Source organism: Mustela putorius, unplaced genomic scaffold, assembly GCF_011764305.1.
Source record: "Mustela putorius furo isolate JIRA1106 unplaced genomic scaffold, ASM1176430v1.1 tig00003972_pilon_pilon_pilon, whole genome shotgun sequence".
NCBI lineage: Eukaryota > Metazoa > Chordata > Mammalia > Carnivora > Mustelidae > Mustela > Mustela putorius.
The window spans coordinates 7,574,193-7,591,053 of NW_025422115.1; the positions used below are offsets into that span (position 1 = coordinate 7,574,193).

Here is a 16,861-nt window from a genome sequence, read left to right on the forward strand (position 1 = left end):
GATTTTGCCCAATTGTAGGCTAAAGTATGTGTTCTGAACACATTCAAGGTAGGCTACGCTAAGCTATGGTTGGTATTTGGTAAATTAGGTATATTCAGTACATTGACTGAATAGTATTTTCACCTTCCTCTGGATTTATCAGGATATAATCCCATCGTAAATTGAAGAAGACCTCTCTTAATTTGCTGAACAACTTAATTTCTTCCCCACTGCTTCCTGTGCCCTCTAGAACTTTGGACTATATAGAGCCATTTCCTTATATGAGAATCATTTATCGATCCTGGATTAAAGTTCTTGAATTCTCTCAGTTACTACTTGTTGCTAAAATTGGTGTAAGTACTTTGGGAAGTTCTCCACTTAGTTGTATGTTCCCTTTTCTCTTTCCAATTAACTGCTTCTAACCTGCCGTGAGGCTCTAACCAGATCATTATCAAGCTTATTGGATCGTGTTAAAGGCTCCAGGAGCCAGAAGAGGGCTGCCTTCTGAGTATTTGAAATGCCCATTTTGACTATTGGACTGCTCAGCTCAATCCTTGAATAATCATAGCATTGAAAGGTCAAGATAAAATATCTATATATTCCATTTTCTCTGTAAAATTATCATCTAAAAAGTTGTTCCATTTGTCATTCATTGTTAGGATCCCAGAACCTCAAAAACCTCAGATGAAGCCACCTGAAGATATTGTTCGGTCTAATCATTATGATCCCGAGGAGGATGAAGAATATTATCGAAAACAGCTCTCATACTTTGACCGAAGAAGTTTTGAAAACAAGCCTCCTACACACATTCCTGCTAGCCATCTCTCAGAGCCTGCCAAGCCAATTCATTCTCAGAATCAACCAAATTTTTCTAGTTACTCTTCAAAGTAAGTTATTTCACCCAAGACTCGCCTTTTAAAAATAAGAGACATAAAGGCTTAGTTGCATAGGGTAGAATTAATCATGTGAAATTCAGTGTATTTGGAAGTTAAGACCATAATACATGATTTCTATCAGCTCTAGTCATTTAGCACTGTCCATAGTTTCTAGCTGTAGGATGTACACGTGCACAATTAGTGTTTTTAGGTAAGGGAGTAAACTTGAAGACTCTGGGTTTTAGGTGAATCATAAGTTTCCCCTCTGTGCAACACACTTAATGCTGGTTCTTTTCCCTCTTTTCTGTTTTTGCTTTTTAAATAAGAAAATAGCATGGCAGGGGGCAACATTATTTGAAGGGAGGGCAGTAGAGTTCTTTTTTTTTTTTTCTTCCCAAGGTAAGATTTCTGGTCCAGTTTTATGCATGAGGAAACAGAGGTCCAGTGAGTTGACATGACGGGGTAGAGCTAGGACCTAGCACCTAAGTTTCTTGACTCCTAGTCATCTTTTCCTTGTTCTTTTCTCCTTTTTGTTGACTTGTATGTTGGTGATCTTGTTGATGCTTGCTTTCTTGGGGTTTTTGTTGCTATTGTATTCTCACTGAGGGAGGGATATATAAACTCACATAGACTCATACTTCAGCAAAACAAACCCGTAAGAATGAGAAACAGATGCAGATTCATTATAAGGAACTCGTTTACGCCATTATAGGACCCTACGGGCAAGGGAGTTGTGAGTTCACAGAACAGGACGAGCAGATATAGAACTGTTTGGGAATCTCTGAGTTCAGGGAAGGCCCAAGTTCTCTTTTAAAGGGTCCATGCAGATCTCCCAGTGAACTCAACTGACTAGAGGCATTATATCTATAAAACCCTGTCACAGTAGCCCCTACATTAGTGTTTGAGCAAATGATGGGGGTTGGAGTTTGGCCTACCCAAGTTGACACATCAAAAAGCCATCACAAATCATTCTTGTATCTAAGCTCCAAAGCACCCAGATATTTAGTGAATTAGATGCTTGGGATTATGTGGATTTAACTGTTAATTTACAACTGAGTGGAAATTTTTTTAGAATAAACTTTAAAATCTCTAATATTAAAAAAACCTAATTTTAATTACCACTCTGTTCTTAGACATCATTTGAGGTGAAGTTTTAAAAACCTTTTTTCCACTGTCATCCATTTTAATCTTTGTCTAGAGAAGAAAGCTGTTTGTGAGAACTACAGATGCAGACTTTGAGTGCTGCAGTGGGCGTTGTTAAATGCACACAGTGTCCAGTGTTGTGAACCTCTCCTAATGCAACACTGGAGAGGTGCCCGGTACATCTGCAGAGCGCGTCCAGACTCAGACAGCGAGCCTTAGTGAGCTCACGTTTGTTTATTTAGTTAAACGCATTCATTCTTCTTCTTCCTTTTTTTTTTTTTTAGATTTTAGTTGAGGCAGAAAGCATGAGCATGGGGGAGGGGCAGAGGCAGAGGGAGAAGCCATCTCCTCACTGAGCAAGGAGCCCAACACAGGGGTGCATGATACCAAGGACCCTGAAATGATGACCTGAGCCAAAGGCAGACGCTCAACCGACTGAGCCACCCAGGCGCCCCACATTCATTGTTAGAAGCAGGTCCAAGGGTGTAGTGTAAGGAGAGAGATTTTATTTTATTTTTTTAATTTTATTTTTGTACTTGGTAAAAAACAGAATATAGCCTTGAAAGAATACATTTAGGTCTAAAAAGTCTTTTCGGAGAATCAACTGATGAAGCATTTTTGGTTTTGCGCTAATAGGGTTTTCTACAAAGAAGGCAAGAAGGCTTAGTGAGATATTTGTGATGTATAACTTTCCGACAGGGTCTAGAACACTGCCTAGTGTTTGGTGGGTGGGGATTCAGCAGCAGTACAGGGCAGAGTGTACTAGCTGCGCCAGCTTCCCCCTTTTCCATTAATGCAGCTCTAGGAGGAACAAGTCTTAGCTAGTCAGAGATTTCTCAAGGATACATGCCTTTGACAGAAAGAGATAACATCTGTCTTTGTGAATAGGCCCAGGACTCTTGAGTGTTTGCTTTTATTGTTTCCTGTTGTGAGCGTTCTGGGAGCGGCAAAGCATGACTTAAGATGGACACTAGTTTACATTTCCTTCTTTTGTGGCTGTCATAAAGTGAAAACTCTTCGTAGTTGTGCTGCGTTTCCCCATGTGGGTATTTGGTGGGTAGAGCATTGAGAACGGGAATGAGGAATAAGAAAGCATGACTGAGAGAGGAGGTGTTTCTGCATCTCCCTCTTCTAGTGCTGTTGTATGCTTGTGCCCAATTAAGACAACTTCAACAAGGAAGTAATTTGAAATATATGACCCTTTTTGTCCTGTATTTCAAAACCATTTACTGTTTTTTGTCACAAGGACACTGCCTGCAGGCCTTTATTTTCTAAAGTAAAATATAGAAATAGCAAAGATATCTTCTTCTGGATAATACCTGCTTACATTTCACTTAAAAACACACCTCAAACCTGGTGGGAGTTAGAGAATGGTGAAGTCTGTTAGCGTAGGACAGACCCCCAGAAAGCAGGTAGTTATTGCCTGGCTTATAATTCTAGAGAGGTGGGTTGGAACTGGAATGATTCGGAAATAGTGGCCCAGCTGTTCGTCTTCACAGGTGGTGAGGAGTTTCCAGGATCCCACCACGGGGCTGGAAGAGCAATATCCCTTTGCGGATGTACACCTGTCCCCGCCTAGAGACTCAGTCTGCTTCTTCAGGGCAAGGAGGAATTTTACTGGCACTAGAATCTGTCTCTCTGAAGAGAACACTTACTGTGAGACTTCAGGTCTCAAAATAAATGTTAGCAATTTTCAGCTTTTTAAGAACTAAGTAAGATTGCTGTTAGGTGGTTTCTGTGTGCCTGTGAGAGAAGCTGTGAGATTCAAGCATGGCCGCTTTAGCAGTGGGCTCCACCCATCCCAGGACTTAGCTCTGGGGCTGGTGACACATTAGGGCTTGCTAGGAAGGAGCATTAGCCAGGAGCGTTAGCTGGCTGTGCTTCACAGCAAGCCTGTTTCCACTCATCAGCTCCTGGTTACCCTTCTGGGGGCCCCAGCAGCCGGTGTGCTGGAGCGTTTCTTCTGTCCACTTCAAGGATCTCTTTTGCCTGGCCCTCTTCTTTCAGTGGAACATTTCATTCTTATTCAGAGCCTGCTGCTTATTCCTGCTGTCCTATTTAGCTCGCTTCTTTACTCACCACCAGCAAGTGAAGCAAACGGCAGAGGTGGAAGAGAAGTAGAGCTCAAGCACCTTTGCTACTCACTAGCTGTGCAGTGAAAACATGTGGAGGGCGGGCAGGGTCTGTTACTGTATTGTAATTACAGGTGATTTTCCTAGCTTACATGAGAGTTAGTGTTGGTTTTTTTTATAGATCAAATTCTTCTGAAACGGTGGATGTGTATTTTTTTGGTTGCTATTTTAAAATGACATTTGAGTTCCATTTGCTGCAAATGTACTTAGTTAGATTGACCGTTTCCTTTCGTTTTTCTATTGCGCTTGCTTTGCCGCCACCTAGATTTCTTGGCTCTTACACTAGCTATGACTACTTGAAAAGGAGCGTCAAGTGGTAAGACTGGCATTAATGTGAGGCTTTTACATAAGGTGTCCCTCACTGCGTCACTGGCATTATGTGCACTCTCAGATTTTAAAGTCTTCAAGTGCTTTGCGTAAGAGCCTGAAAGCAACGTAACAGCATCATTTTAAAGATAATCACAAGACTAGACTTCGTCAATGAAATTTTCTGTGAAAATACGTTCTCCAAATGTCTGTTTTATTTGTGCACATAAAGCCAGTGCAGCTTTGGCTCTTTGCAAAGGTTTAGATGGCAGTGTTGTAATTATGGGTCTATTTTTAAGATTTCTTTTGTTTTTGAATTTTATGTGTTACATATTAACAATTGGCGATCTGAAAAAATAAGCACACGTGGCACAATTTGACTTAAATGAGTTTTGTAAAGTCAAACAATGTCTGCTACTCCATATTGGAATGAAAAATGGATCTAGTAAATTAAGGGCAATTGCCAAGTGAGAGATGTCCAGTGTTTTTAGTGTCACTGGAACACAACCACACCCATTTAATTTGCATATTAAGGCTGCTTTGGGGCAGAGTTTGAGTAATTGTGCAAGAGCCTATATGGCCCCAAAAGCCAAAAACATTTACTGTCTAGCCCTTTATGATAAAAAAATGTGCCAATCTCTGGTCTGAAAAACCATTTTTTGTGGTGCTCTGAGCATGCTAGCAGCCAAGGCTTTTTGTACCTTAGATACAAAATCAGAAATGAATCTAAGGAAGATTTGGGCCAATAAATGTTTTTCAAAATATTTGGAAGACCTTCTCAAACCTCTCAACCATTACTGGTTTTTGTAAGTGACACAAAATTACAAGTATACCCAAAATTTCATCTGCCTTTTGGTTGCCATCTTCTGGATGTTTTACTAATATTCTTGGAATATCTGTGCTGTCTTACATTTCTCGTGCTGATAAATGGTTGAATTTGTTTGTATATTTGGGTGGAGTTAACCATTTATATTCCTAAGAATAAATTGTGAAGTTTCTAGACTTTTGTTTTTTAAACTCAGGGATACTTAGGGGAATGAGAACTTGTTTTGTAAATGTAAATCCATTTTCATATGTTGGCATTGTCTTCATTTCCTTACAGGGGAAAATCTCCTGAAGCTGACGGCATGGATAGATCATTTGGTGAGAAGCGCTATGAGCCGGTCCAGGCCACACCTCCTCCTCCCCCATTGCCCTCCCAGTACACCCAGCCTGCTCAGCCCAGTACCAGCTCTTCTCTCGCCCTCCACACGCATGCCAAGGGGACACATGGTGAAGGTAGGAAGTTCAAAAGTTGGCATTACTGCTGTAATAGAGTAACACTTACAAAATCAAGTTCTTGAAGGGTTTTTTTTTTGTTTCTTGGTTTTTTCATTAAAATGTATATGCTTAAAACCTTTAGCCTGGGAACAATGAAAACTAAGGGTTTTGGTAAATAAAAGTGTATCTCCAGTTTTTAGGACTATGACCACCGTATCAGATGAGCTAAATAGATTTTAATCTCTTTTACTAGCACAGCTCAATTTCTGGAAATAGTATTTGTTTGCCAGTATGTCTAAATCTAAATGTTTGGTGGCTTGTAAAAATCATGTTCCTTCTTCACACATGGATATAGGAAAGCTATAAAATTCCACGTAACATGTGTCCCTCAACACCTTATAGTTAGGTACTGTGGCAGAATCCCAGCAAGGTGGCCAGCAGCTCCAGCTGATTCATTTTAACAGCAGCACCCCTGCGTTTTTGCCCGCATTCTCCTTCACAGGTCTCTGTGCAGTAACTGTTTCCCCTTACCCCATGCTGTCTCTCTCCCTGGGCCAGTGGTGCGGCTCCTCTCCCGCATTCCTGCTTGCTTCATCTTTTCCTTTCCCTCTGCTTCAGATGTGTGCAGCTCACTACTCCGTTGTTCAGAGCACCTTGCTTTGTTCTTGCTGCCTCCTCAAAGTGTCTGTGTCTCTTTGCCTTCCATCAGACTCCCTGAAAGGGGACTGCTGACTTCACCTCCAAATGCCCCTGGTCTTATTTGGCCCTTTCAAGAAAAGGGTTGTCTCTTTTACCCTAAGAATATACCATGGTTTATCATTCTTCTATTGCCTTTTTCTACTATAGACATTTCTCAATTATTTATGTAGGAATCAAATTCTAGGCCAAGTCTTCAACCCGATGAGCTGGTTGTAGTGGTAGACTGACATTACCCCATATTAGGATTTTCTTTCCACACACATATCTGCTGATGAAGTTTTAATTCCTTCCAAGTCTTAACACCTTTTATTTCTTTTTCTTGCCTTTTCGTGCTGGCAAGGACCTCAAGTAAAATGTTGAGTAGAAGTGATGAGAGCAGACATCTTTGCTTCCCCATCTTAGGGAGAAAAAGATTTAATATTTCTCCCTTAACCATTAGCTATTGGTTTTTTGTGGTTTCTCAGAGCTACCCTTTATTATGTTTTGGATGTTCCCTTCTATTCCCTTGTGGTTTGCTGAAAGCATCTGGTCACATGCCCTAAGATGATCATAACTTTTTTCTTCTTTGTTCTGTTAATGTAGTAAAATACACTGCTGTGTTCACAAGGAATTTGGGTTTATTACTTTTTAATGATGTGTCCCTGTCTGGTTTTGCCGTCATTGTTGTGCTAGTTTCATAAAAGAGAGCTGAGGACGTGTTCCCCTTTTTCTCTTTTTTCTGAAAGACTGTATAGCATTGATGTTATTTTTTTCTGAATGAATTGCTAGAATTCAGTTGATACTACTTTATACTGCCGCCAGCCATACATGGAAATTCCTCTTCCACATCTTTGCCAACTCTTGGCATTACCAAAGTGAAATGTTGCCATTCTAATGGGCGTGAAATGGTATTTGGGGTTTATTTTGGTTTGCATTTTCGTAGTAGTGAGGTTGAGTATCCTGTAACCCAGCGTTCTGACCTTCACTTCTGTTGTTGCCCCTGCAGAGCTTTGCCCATTTTCTCTTTGGTAAAATCTTCTTGTGGTGTATAGGAGTTCTTCAAAGGTTTTAGATCCTAATTCCATGTAATTATACAGGTTGTAAATAGCATCTCTCATTCTTTGGCTTTCCTTTTGACTTTAGTTAGATGAATTTTATAGTGCTGATTTTTTTTTTTTTAAATATAGCTGTATTGTCCTTCTGTTTCTATTTTGTTACGGATGTTGGAGAGGAGACAACTCAGCCACCTGTTTTTGGAAGCCTAGACTCCTAGTAGCATGACCCTGCCTCCAGGGCAGCAGGACATGCTAAAGCGCCACAATGTGTCCATCCTGCTCCTGGTCGCTCAATGTCACACACAGCCACCAAGGCTCAAGAACCATCTTCTAGCGGGGGGGACCCCTGACCAGGGCCTCAACTCTAGTACCAAGACAAGTTAAAATGGAAGAGACACCACATGGGCTGTTAGAAAGTTTTAAAAATGTTTATATATGTTTATTTTTTCAGGTAGTTCAGTGTCACTGGATTTTCAGAATTCTTTAGTGTCCAAACCAGAACCACCTCCATCTCAGAATAAGCCAGCAACTTTCAGACCACCAAACCGAGAAGACACTGTTCAATCTACTTTCTATCCCCAGAAAAGTTTCCCAGATAAAGCTCCAGTTAATGGAGCTGAACAGACTCAGAAAACGGTTGCTCCAGCATATAATCGATTCACACCAAAACCATATACAAGTTCTGCCCGGCCATTTGAGCGCAAGTTTGAAAGTCCTAAATTCAACCACAATCTGCTGCCAAGTGAAACAGCACAGAAACCTGACTTGTCTTCAAAAGCTCCTGCTTCTCCCCAAACTCTTGTGAAACCACATGGTGCAGCTCAGCCTCCTGAGTTTGATAGTGGGGTTGAAACTTTCTCCATCCATGCGGATAAGCCTAAGTATCAAATGAACAGTATCAGCACAGTGCCTAAAGCTATTCCTGTGAGGTAAGAGTTTTGCCTTTTTCTTTGTCTTATGATTTGTCTAATGTGAGTGTGCATGTAGTTTTTGTGATTTGGGACTTAAAATGAATATTTTAACTTCAACTTTAAAACGAATGTTATTGCTAAGCCAACGTTATTATTTAATGTTTTTATTTAACATATTTATTTAAACCACAGTGTTATTGCAATGAATGCTATTAGGTGAAAGTCCTGCAAGAGGTACAAGATAATGTTAATAAAGTAATACAGCTAACGACCACATACGGACAGTAGGTGTTGTCATTATCTGTGTTTTACCAAGAACTGAGGATGAGTGACGTTGTGGTTTAGGCAGAGTCACACAGCTAGGGTGAGGGGGGGCCTACATTTGGCAGTTCCTGGTTGTCTGACCTCAGAGCCCTTACTCAACCAACCATAGCTTTCCATAACTTCTAACCTTGGCCTGGTGAGGGTATCTCAAAAACATAAGCATTTGTGTTCTTGTCCGCTTTTTTTCACCTCAGTCTCAGCCTCCCAAAACCACTTATATTGTCAGGCCACCCACTGAAATAGAAGCACTGGCAGGCAGAACCTACGGCCAGGAGGGCCACCTTCCTTCTGCTTCCAGAGAGCAAGAATGCTCATGGAAATGTGTTGCCGCCTTCTCTTTGTGAACCTTTCCCTTAGTGGGGGATGGGAAGCCTGTTCTTCCTCACACACACCAGCATTGTCCCTGATGTTCTGGTTGTGCGGGAGTGAAGCTACAATTTCCCTTCACACACTTACTGTGTCATTCCATCTTTCTGCTCACCTTCAGGTTGTGAACTTAAAATTTTACTTCAAGAAGTCATGATAGTCTACATTCTTGAAGCAGTCAATGATACCACATCCCCTCGATCTTTGGTATTCTTTATGTACTAAGTGAATATATTGTGGTGTTGTTTTTTTCATGGGTGCTTTGAGGGGTACCCACACCAAAGTATTAACCTCATGGCACTGACGCCCAGGGAGGTGGAAAACCTAATGAGTACTTACCAGGTCTCAGATGCCCTCAGTTGTGAAATAAATGCACCATTGTCTGTGTATCACTAAGAAGGAGAAAAAGTGCTGCCAATTAAACCATGACTGCCAATTTTAAAACGTGAATTTCGTGGTTGTTAAAATGTATTTCTTAAATCCAATGAACTATAGCAGCTAGGCAAGTAAGATGGTTGGACCTTGTACATTCTGCTTGCAAAAATTAGTAATGAGGGAAATTGATTAGTTATCTTCAAACGTGAAATTGATTTCTCCGGGAGGAATAGGATTTATTATTCCTGTGAGTAAAAACGTGTCACTGAAAGCTTACCTTCTTGATTATATGGAGAAATAAAATAAAATGAAACCACCTGTTAGAGTCCTAGTGGGAACGCCTGTGTATTGTTTTATTGTTTACTCATTGATGTTACTGAACTCTCAGCCCTTCAGCTGTGGAAGAAGATGAAGATGAGGATGGTCATACTGTGGTGGCCACAGCGCGAGGCGTGTTTAACAGCAATGGTGGGGTGTTGAGTTCCATAGAAACTGGCGTTAGTATAATTATCCCACAAGGAGCCATTCCTGAGGGAATTGAGCAGGAAATCTATTTCAAGGTCTGCCGAGACAACAGCATCCTCCCACCTTTAGATAAGGAGAAAGGTAAGTGTGTTTATTTTTCTGTGTAGTTTTAATAATTAGAGTTGCCTTCTGTGCTCTTCAAAGCTTATAGTGCTCAGTTGAGAGCATAATCTGGACCCCTTTTCTACTTCGCCAACCCCAGTATGTTCTTCCCACAGGGAAGGCCCCTCAAATGAGCGCAAATGAGCGTGCCCTGGACTGGCATCGTGAGCGCACTAGACTTTCCACATGGTGGGCTTTACTTTCAGTGTGAAAATGACAGTGTTGACAGTTGACAGGCCTTTGGGCATTCTTCCACCTGTCTGCTGGGTGATCTTAGCAGAACTCACTAAATCTGTCTTTGAGCCATTCACCCTTGCGTCTCTGGAGTTGGGTCTAGGTAACACCCACTCAGAAAGGCTTTGCTCCATGCCTGTCACCTGATTGTAGAATAGAAGTGTCCTTAGGGCAGGTGCTCATCTCCCACCCCTGATCCCGGTAAGACTCAGCAGAGTAAACAACGTATCCCTATCGAGTATTACCGTGTGTGTTTCTGAACTTGAAGGAATTTAGGAAAGCTGTTATTCTTCATAAGCTTTCTGGATCTGTCAAAGACGATGTGATGAACTATGTGACGACTTCTTTTGGAATCTTGTAGCAGTTGCTTTACTTCCTTAATTAAATACGTCACTTTAGCTCAGTTTCTTACATTTTGTGGAATACTAACATATGTGGGCCCTGCATGAATCGTTTAAACCAGGTCTACAGCAAATACATTTAAAACACCAGATGTAAGTAACATTTTTTTTTTTTTAAGATTTTATTTATTTGACAGAAAGCACATGCAAGCAGGGGGAGTGGCAGGGAGAGGGAGAAACAGGCTCCTCTCAGAGCAGGGAGCCCAGCGTGGGGCTCGTTCCCAGGATCATGACCCGAGCCAAAGGTAGATGCTTAACCAGCTGAGCCACCCAAGTGCCCTATAAGTAGCTTTTGTAAAAAGTACATTTGAACATATCTTACAAAAACCTCATGATATAATGTAGTTGCCACCAGCAACCTGTAGCTACATTTGGGGTTTTTGTTTTTTGTTTTTGTTTTTTTTTTTTAATTTTACATCCTTAGTTAAAAATTTCATTGAAGGGGCGCCTGGGTGCCTCAGTGGTTTGGGCTGCTGCCTTCGGCTCGGGTCATGATCTCAGGGTCCTGGGATCAAGCCCCACATCGGGCTCTCTGCTCCGCAGGAAGCCTGCTTCCCTCTCTCTCTCTCTCTCTCTCTGCCTGCCTCTCTGCCTGCTTGTGATCTCTGTCTGTCAAATAAATAAATAAATAAATCTTTAAAAAAAAAAATTTTCATTGAAAACAAAAGATAGGGCGCCTGGGTGGCTCAGTGGGTTAAGCCGCTGCCTTCGGCTCAGGTCATGATCTCAGGGTCCTGGGCTCGAGTCCCGCATCGGGCTCTCTGCTCAGCAGGGAGTCTGCTTCCTCCTCTCTCTCTCTCTGCCTACTTGTGATCTCTCTCGGTCAAATAAATAAATAAAATCTTTAAAAAAAAAAAAGGAAAACAAAAGATATAAAATAAAATACTATTTCACTGAAAACTTAAAAAGGAGAGTTGATAGACATAAGCAGTTTTGAAATGCAGTCCTAATGGGCTAGCATGATCTTTGTTGTGAAAGATGGAAAGGAAATGACAGATTATTTTAAAAATCATAAAAATGACTATAACACTACTAAGCTGGGGCAGAGTTCCTGTCTATTATGTGCATATTCTCTACTTTGTCATAAAATTGATTCCCAGATTAATTTTTTTGCAAGAAGTTTTCATGTAATAATTTTTTTTCTATCTAGTTTTTCACTTTTTTTCCTTCAAGATTTTATTTAAATTCAAGTTAGTTAACATATAGTGCAGTGTTACAGGAGTAGAATTTAGTGACTCGTCACTTACATGTAACACCCAGTGTTTATCATAACCCAAGTGTAATCCTTAATGCGCATCACCCATCTAGCCTATCTCCACCTACCTCCCCTCCATCTCAACCCTCAGTTTGTTTCTATAGTTAGAATCTCTTACGGTTTGCCTCTCTCTCTGTTTTTATCTTATTTTCTTTTTCCTTCCCTTCCCCTGTGTTCATCTGTTTTGTTTCTTAAATTACCTGTGGCTGTTATGCATTGAAATGTGCTGGAAAGTGTAAAAATAACACACTGAAATGCAGAAATTCACTATATTGATTACATGTTGAAATAATAATGTGTTGGATATATTGGGTTACATAAATATTAAAATTTATTTCATCTGTTTTTTATTTAAAGTGGCTACTAGAAAATTCTGGATTACACATTTGTCATTTCTTTTTCTTGGTCACTGTGTCTGTAGAGAATTAACTGCATTTGGCTTTAAAGCATGTCATTAGAAGGGGGCGTGAGGAGAACTGTGGTCTAGAAGGAAGACGGCCATCTAACCCCTCACCCCTTCCCTGACTGCAGGTGAGACACTGCTGAGCCCCTTAGTGATGTGTGGGCCCCATGGCCTCAAGTTCCTGAAGCCTGTGGAGCTGCGCTTACCACACTGTGCGTCCATGACCCCTGACGGTTGGTCTTTTGCTCTAAAATCATCCGACTCCTCGTCGGGTATGCTGTCTTCACTCTGTCCTTTGGGGGCTTTGGGTACTGTCATTGATTAATCCCTGGGCTGTTGGAGCTACCCATGCTGTTCGTGAGCAAATCTCTACCTCTGTTCCTGTGGCCTTGTAGGCATCACCAGTGTTTTAACATTTCTTTGTGGTGCATGCATAAATGAATGTGGAAAGGTACAGAAGTTTCTTCCTTTTAAACATTGATGATTTGGCCAAAGGTTGACTCTTTCTTGGTGTTCAAGGAAATTATTTGTTCTGTTAAAATTATTACGATGCAATGGGAGAACTATTACTGCCCTACATATATAGGTGCTTTTATCTTATTAAAATGATTGGATTCCTTTATATAGTAATTTCTAGTTTTGGTTACCATTCTTTAATTTCTCAGCTACAAAGTATATACACCAGAGAAACTTGAAAGACAAAAAGTACCTTCCACTGTTGTCATACTCGGCCATGGTTTCTCAGTGTAAAATTCTAAATATCTTCTATTAAACACACTACTTTTAAATGGCTTTTTGCTCTTAAGATCATAGCTTCAAAGCTTCCATTGCGTTTTCATATTTCTCACTTCCTTGGGTGACTACATCAGTTACCAGTTGAAACATTCTTTATTTTTTGTATAGATCACTTTAATTGAGCCTCATATAGAAAAATGAGAATTTAAAATTTTCTTTCTGAATTTTTAGTAAACCAGATGAGCGTTATACAGTTTTAATATGAAATAGAGCTTTAGGATACAGGGATTACAGGAACATATTCTATTACTACCCAAGATTAAAAATTGTATTATAAATATTTATTTCCTAATATCTACAAGTAGACCATTTTCTGGAGAAAGCTAATAAATTAAATTTAACACACTAGATAGTAGAGCTATTTCCTCAGGGACTCCACTAGTGGAAAAGCATTTTATTAGCCTAGTTTGAGTTAATATTAATGAAACTGCATTTTAAACATATTCTGAAACTCAGGTTGTAGCATGAGCTCTGATCGTTTCTAAACAAATTAGGATGAGAAGCTTTAAAGTAACTGTTGCAGTTACTTGTTTTATAGCGATTTTCCCCCCAGATATTATACGAACCATAAATGATTTCTCTATTTGTTCTGTGTCTTATGCCACAGAACATAAGTTGTTTTGTTAGATTGAAACAACTTTTTCCTGTGTTAAATTTGAGTACATTCACCTAGAGCAGAAATGTACTTCTGTATAATCCTGTATGATTTTAGAATGTTTTGTTTCTCTAAGTTTCTGTTCAAAAAGTCAAGGGTAGATTTTGATGATGACTGACTTAATCCCAGCAAAAGTTTGTATATTGGAAAGAAACTGGAGCCTAAAGTTAAGATTTTTTTTTTTTTACTTCTAAAGAGTTGTCATAGCTCTACTTCTTGGCCTAAAGACGCTTGTTATTTGCAGTACAGCATAAGCCCCTGTATATTTGTGAAGTGATTTCACTTCTGTTTAATCACTCTGTTTTAAACTGAGCCCATCTTGACTCAGAGACTCTTTCAGTGTAGGCAGGGTCCATCACCCTTAGCACTGTTGACATTATGGCCAGATAATAATGCTTTGTTGTAAGAATTATCCTGTGCACTGTGGGATGTTTAGCAGCATCCTTGCCTCTACTCACTAGATGTCAGTTGTGACAAGCAAAAACATCCCCAGACATTGTCCTGCGGGGGTATAGAAGGAAGGCAAAGTCAGCAGCTTTCAACATCACTTATCATGGATGCCATATAGTCATCCCAGCCTTCTTCATACTTGGTGTCCACTCTCTGGGGTTTCTTAGCTCTAGCTGCAGATCTCAAATCACCAAGAGCTTGTTAAATTCGGATTCCCAAGCCCCGATTCCGATTCAGCAGTTGGTGAGTTTTCAGAACTACGTTAATGATTTTGTTGTACAACTAACATTGAGGCTGAGAAACTCTCGGTCCAGACTCAGCTGATTTTTTTTTTTTTAATTTTTTAAAATTTTTTGTAAAGGGGACTGTATTCTGCAGAACTTTCAGGCATTCATATGTTGGTCCGTAGTTGAGTGTGAGAAATAATATTCTCCGACTCAGTTCACATGGGTGAGCATATCATTTTTGCCTCAGCTTTCAGAAGTGCTGTTAATAATCATGTGGACTCAGGCACTGGAACTACTGCAGGCATACATGATCGCCCCAGCTTCTGTTCACTGTTTCATGAACTTGGAAACACAGTAAAAGAGAAATCTGAAACAGCTCTGAGTCCTTAGATTCCCTTGGGTCCTCATTGAAGTACAGCACCTAGAGTCTTGATACAAGTGCACATGCTGAAGAAATAGGAGAGAACTGTATCTGAGTATGTCTTCATGTTTGCCCGTGATTGCACAGCATCCTAGCTAGTGGTTTCACCAACTGCAAATGACAGAAACTTCTTTTTCTCTCCTAGGTGATCCTAAAACCTGGCAAAACAAGTGTCTTCCTGGAGATCCAAATTACCTTGTTGGAGCAAACTGTGTTTCTGTCCTAATTGACCACTTCTAATTCTTAAAATATAGGAACTTGATTAAATAATGTGAAACTGGGTTAAACTTACTAAATCTAAATGGAAACATTCTATCAAGTATTATACTTTTCTTAGAATTGATACCACATTTTGTTAGTATTAAGCATTTTATTTGAACAGATGAAGATGAGTGAGCACACGCCTGTGCTGCAGTCTGAGAACATGATGCGCTCTGCGTGTTTGTGGAGGGAAAGCCAACGGCACTGGCCACACGGTCAGAGATGGTTTGCTTTGTAATGATTTTTGTACTTTTTTATGGTCACTGCTTACTTCATCTACTGATTTCCGTTAAAATACCAGCCAGTAAATGGGGTGCATTTGAATTCTATTCTTTCCAAAGTACACTGTTTCAAATTTTATTATGGCCCTGGCCTGGCATACACATTTTATTTTATTATGCATGAGGTAATGTGCACACATTTAAAAAACGTACTGGACCATATAAACCAGTGTAGTGAATTTAACAGAAATGTACAGCAAGGGGAATTTATAGCTTTTGGGGGGGGATGGGGGGTAGGGAGTCAAGTGAAGACAATTACTTATTGTATATGAAAACACATTTTTTTTAGGGAAGGACACCAAAGCATGTGAGACTGGTTCTGTGGCCTCATTGGATCTATAAATTAACCATATCACCACAGACAAACTAACCAGCAGGAATGCCTTACCCTCATGTTTTTAATTCTTAGATCATTCTTTCCGTGTATTACTAAGTTTTTATGGCTTTTGTGCGCATATGGATACTGTATCATGAAAAAGATTGAGTAAATTGTGGATTTGGTGGTTTCAGAAATGTATAATCACCCAGAAGAAAATAATGGTGTGATTTGGGGATTTTTTTCCCCTCCAAGGGGCATTGGTGGTTTTCTGTTCTTTTGGCGATGCATTTGAAAATTTTGACGTTTTAAGGATGCTTGTACATAATGCGTGCATACCACTTTTGTTCTTGGTTTGTAAATTAACTTTTATAAACTTTACCTTTTTTATACATAAACAAAACTGAGTTTCTTAAGGCTACCTTTGTATTTCTCTCCTGTACCTCTCGAGCCTTGAACTTTGACCTCTGCAGCAATAAAGCAGCATTTCTATGACACATACAAGGTCATTTTTTTAAGAAAAAGAATGCACAGAGTTGTTACATTTTTAAGTGCTGCATTTAAAAGATACAATTACTCAGAATTCTCTAGTTTGATTAAATTCTTGCAAAGTACCCTGACTGTAATTTGTGATACCATGCTGTGCCCGAAAGTGTATTTTTTTACTAATAGACAATTTATTATGGCACATCAGCACGATTTCTGTTTAGATAATACACCACTACATTCTGTTAATCAATCATTAGGTGTGACTGAATTTCTTTTGCAGTTATTAAAAATCTCAAATTTCTAAATCTGCAGAATAAAACTTTTTAAAATAAAGTGCTGGCTTGGTCTGTTTGCCCACTATTTCTAGCTTCATGCAGCTTTAGAATCCTGTTTAAAATCCCATACACTGCTGCTTGTCACCTAGTCCCTTCTGCTGCCCTGGGCTGGTGGGGTGTCTGCAATGTGTCCCCGTGGCCAGTGCGCTGTGGTGGATGAGCAGCGCCGGTCACGGGAACCTTGAGACACAGCAAGAGGAGGAGGCCGGCTGTAGAATTCTCGGTGGTGTTCCCGCTGCATCGTAAATATCCATATAGTGAGGTGTGCATTCGTGTTCCTTAGGACCAGTCTGTATATAGTTTTGTT

General features: G+C 40.1%; 1 protein-coding gene across 8 annotated transcripts in view; it reads left to right on the top strand.

Moving 5' to 3' along the window:
* The window catches only part of TJP1 (tight junction protein 1), a 243,097-nt gene extending 226,545 nt beyond the window's left edge, over positions 1 to 16,552 (top strand). For 5 of the 8 annotated variants that reach the window (XM_045070625.1, XM_045070628.1, XM_004759849.3 and 2 more), the window contains 6 exons: positions 639 to 866; positions 5,538 to 5,713; positions 7,880 to 8,357; positions 9,793 to 10,010; positions 12,453 to 12,596; positions 15,018 to 16,552. In XM_045070625.1, the coding sequence (XP_044926560.1) occupies positions 639 to 866; positions 5,538 to 5,713; positions 7,880 to 8,357; positions 9,793 to 10,010; positions 12,453 to 12,596; positions 15,018 to 15,112 (1,339 nt within the window). In that variant the 3' untranslated portion in view covers positions 15,113 to 16,552. The remainder of the gene's footprint in view (positions 1 to 638; positions 867 to 5,537; positions 5,714 to 7,879; positions 8,358 to 9,792; positions 10,011 to 12,452; positions 12,597 to 15,017) is intronic. The other 3 variants (XM_045070627.1, XM_045070629.1, XM_045070626.1) reach the window with 2 other exon arrangements.
* The last annotated feature ends 309 nt before the right edge of the window (positions 16,553 to 16,861 follow it).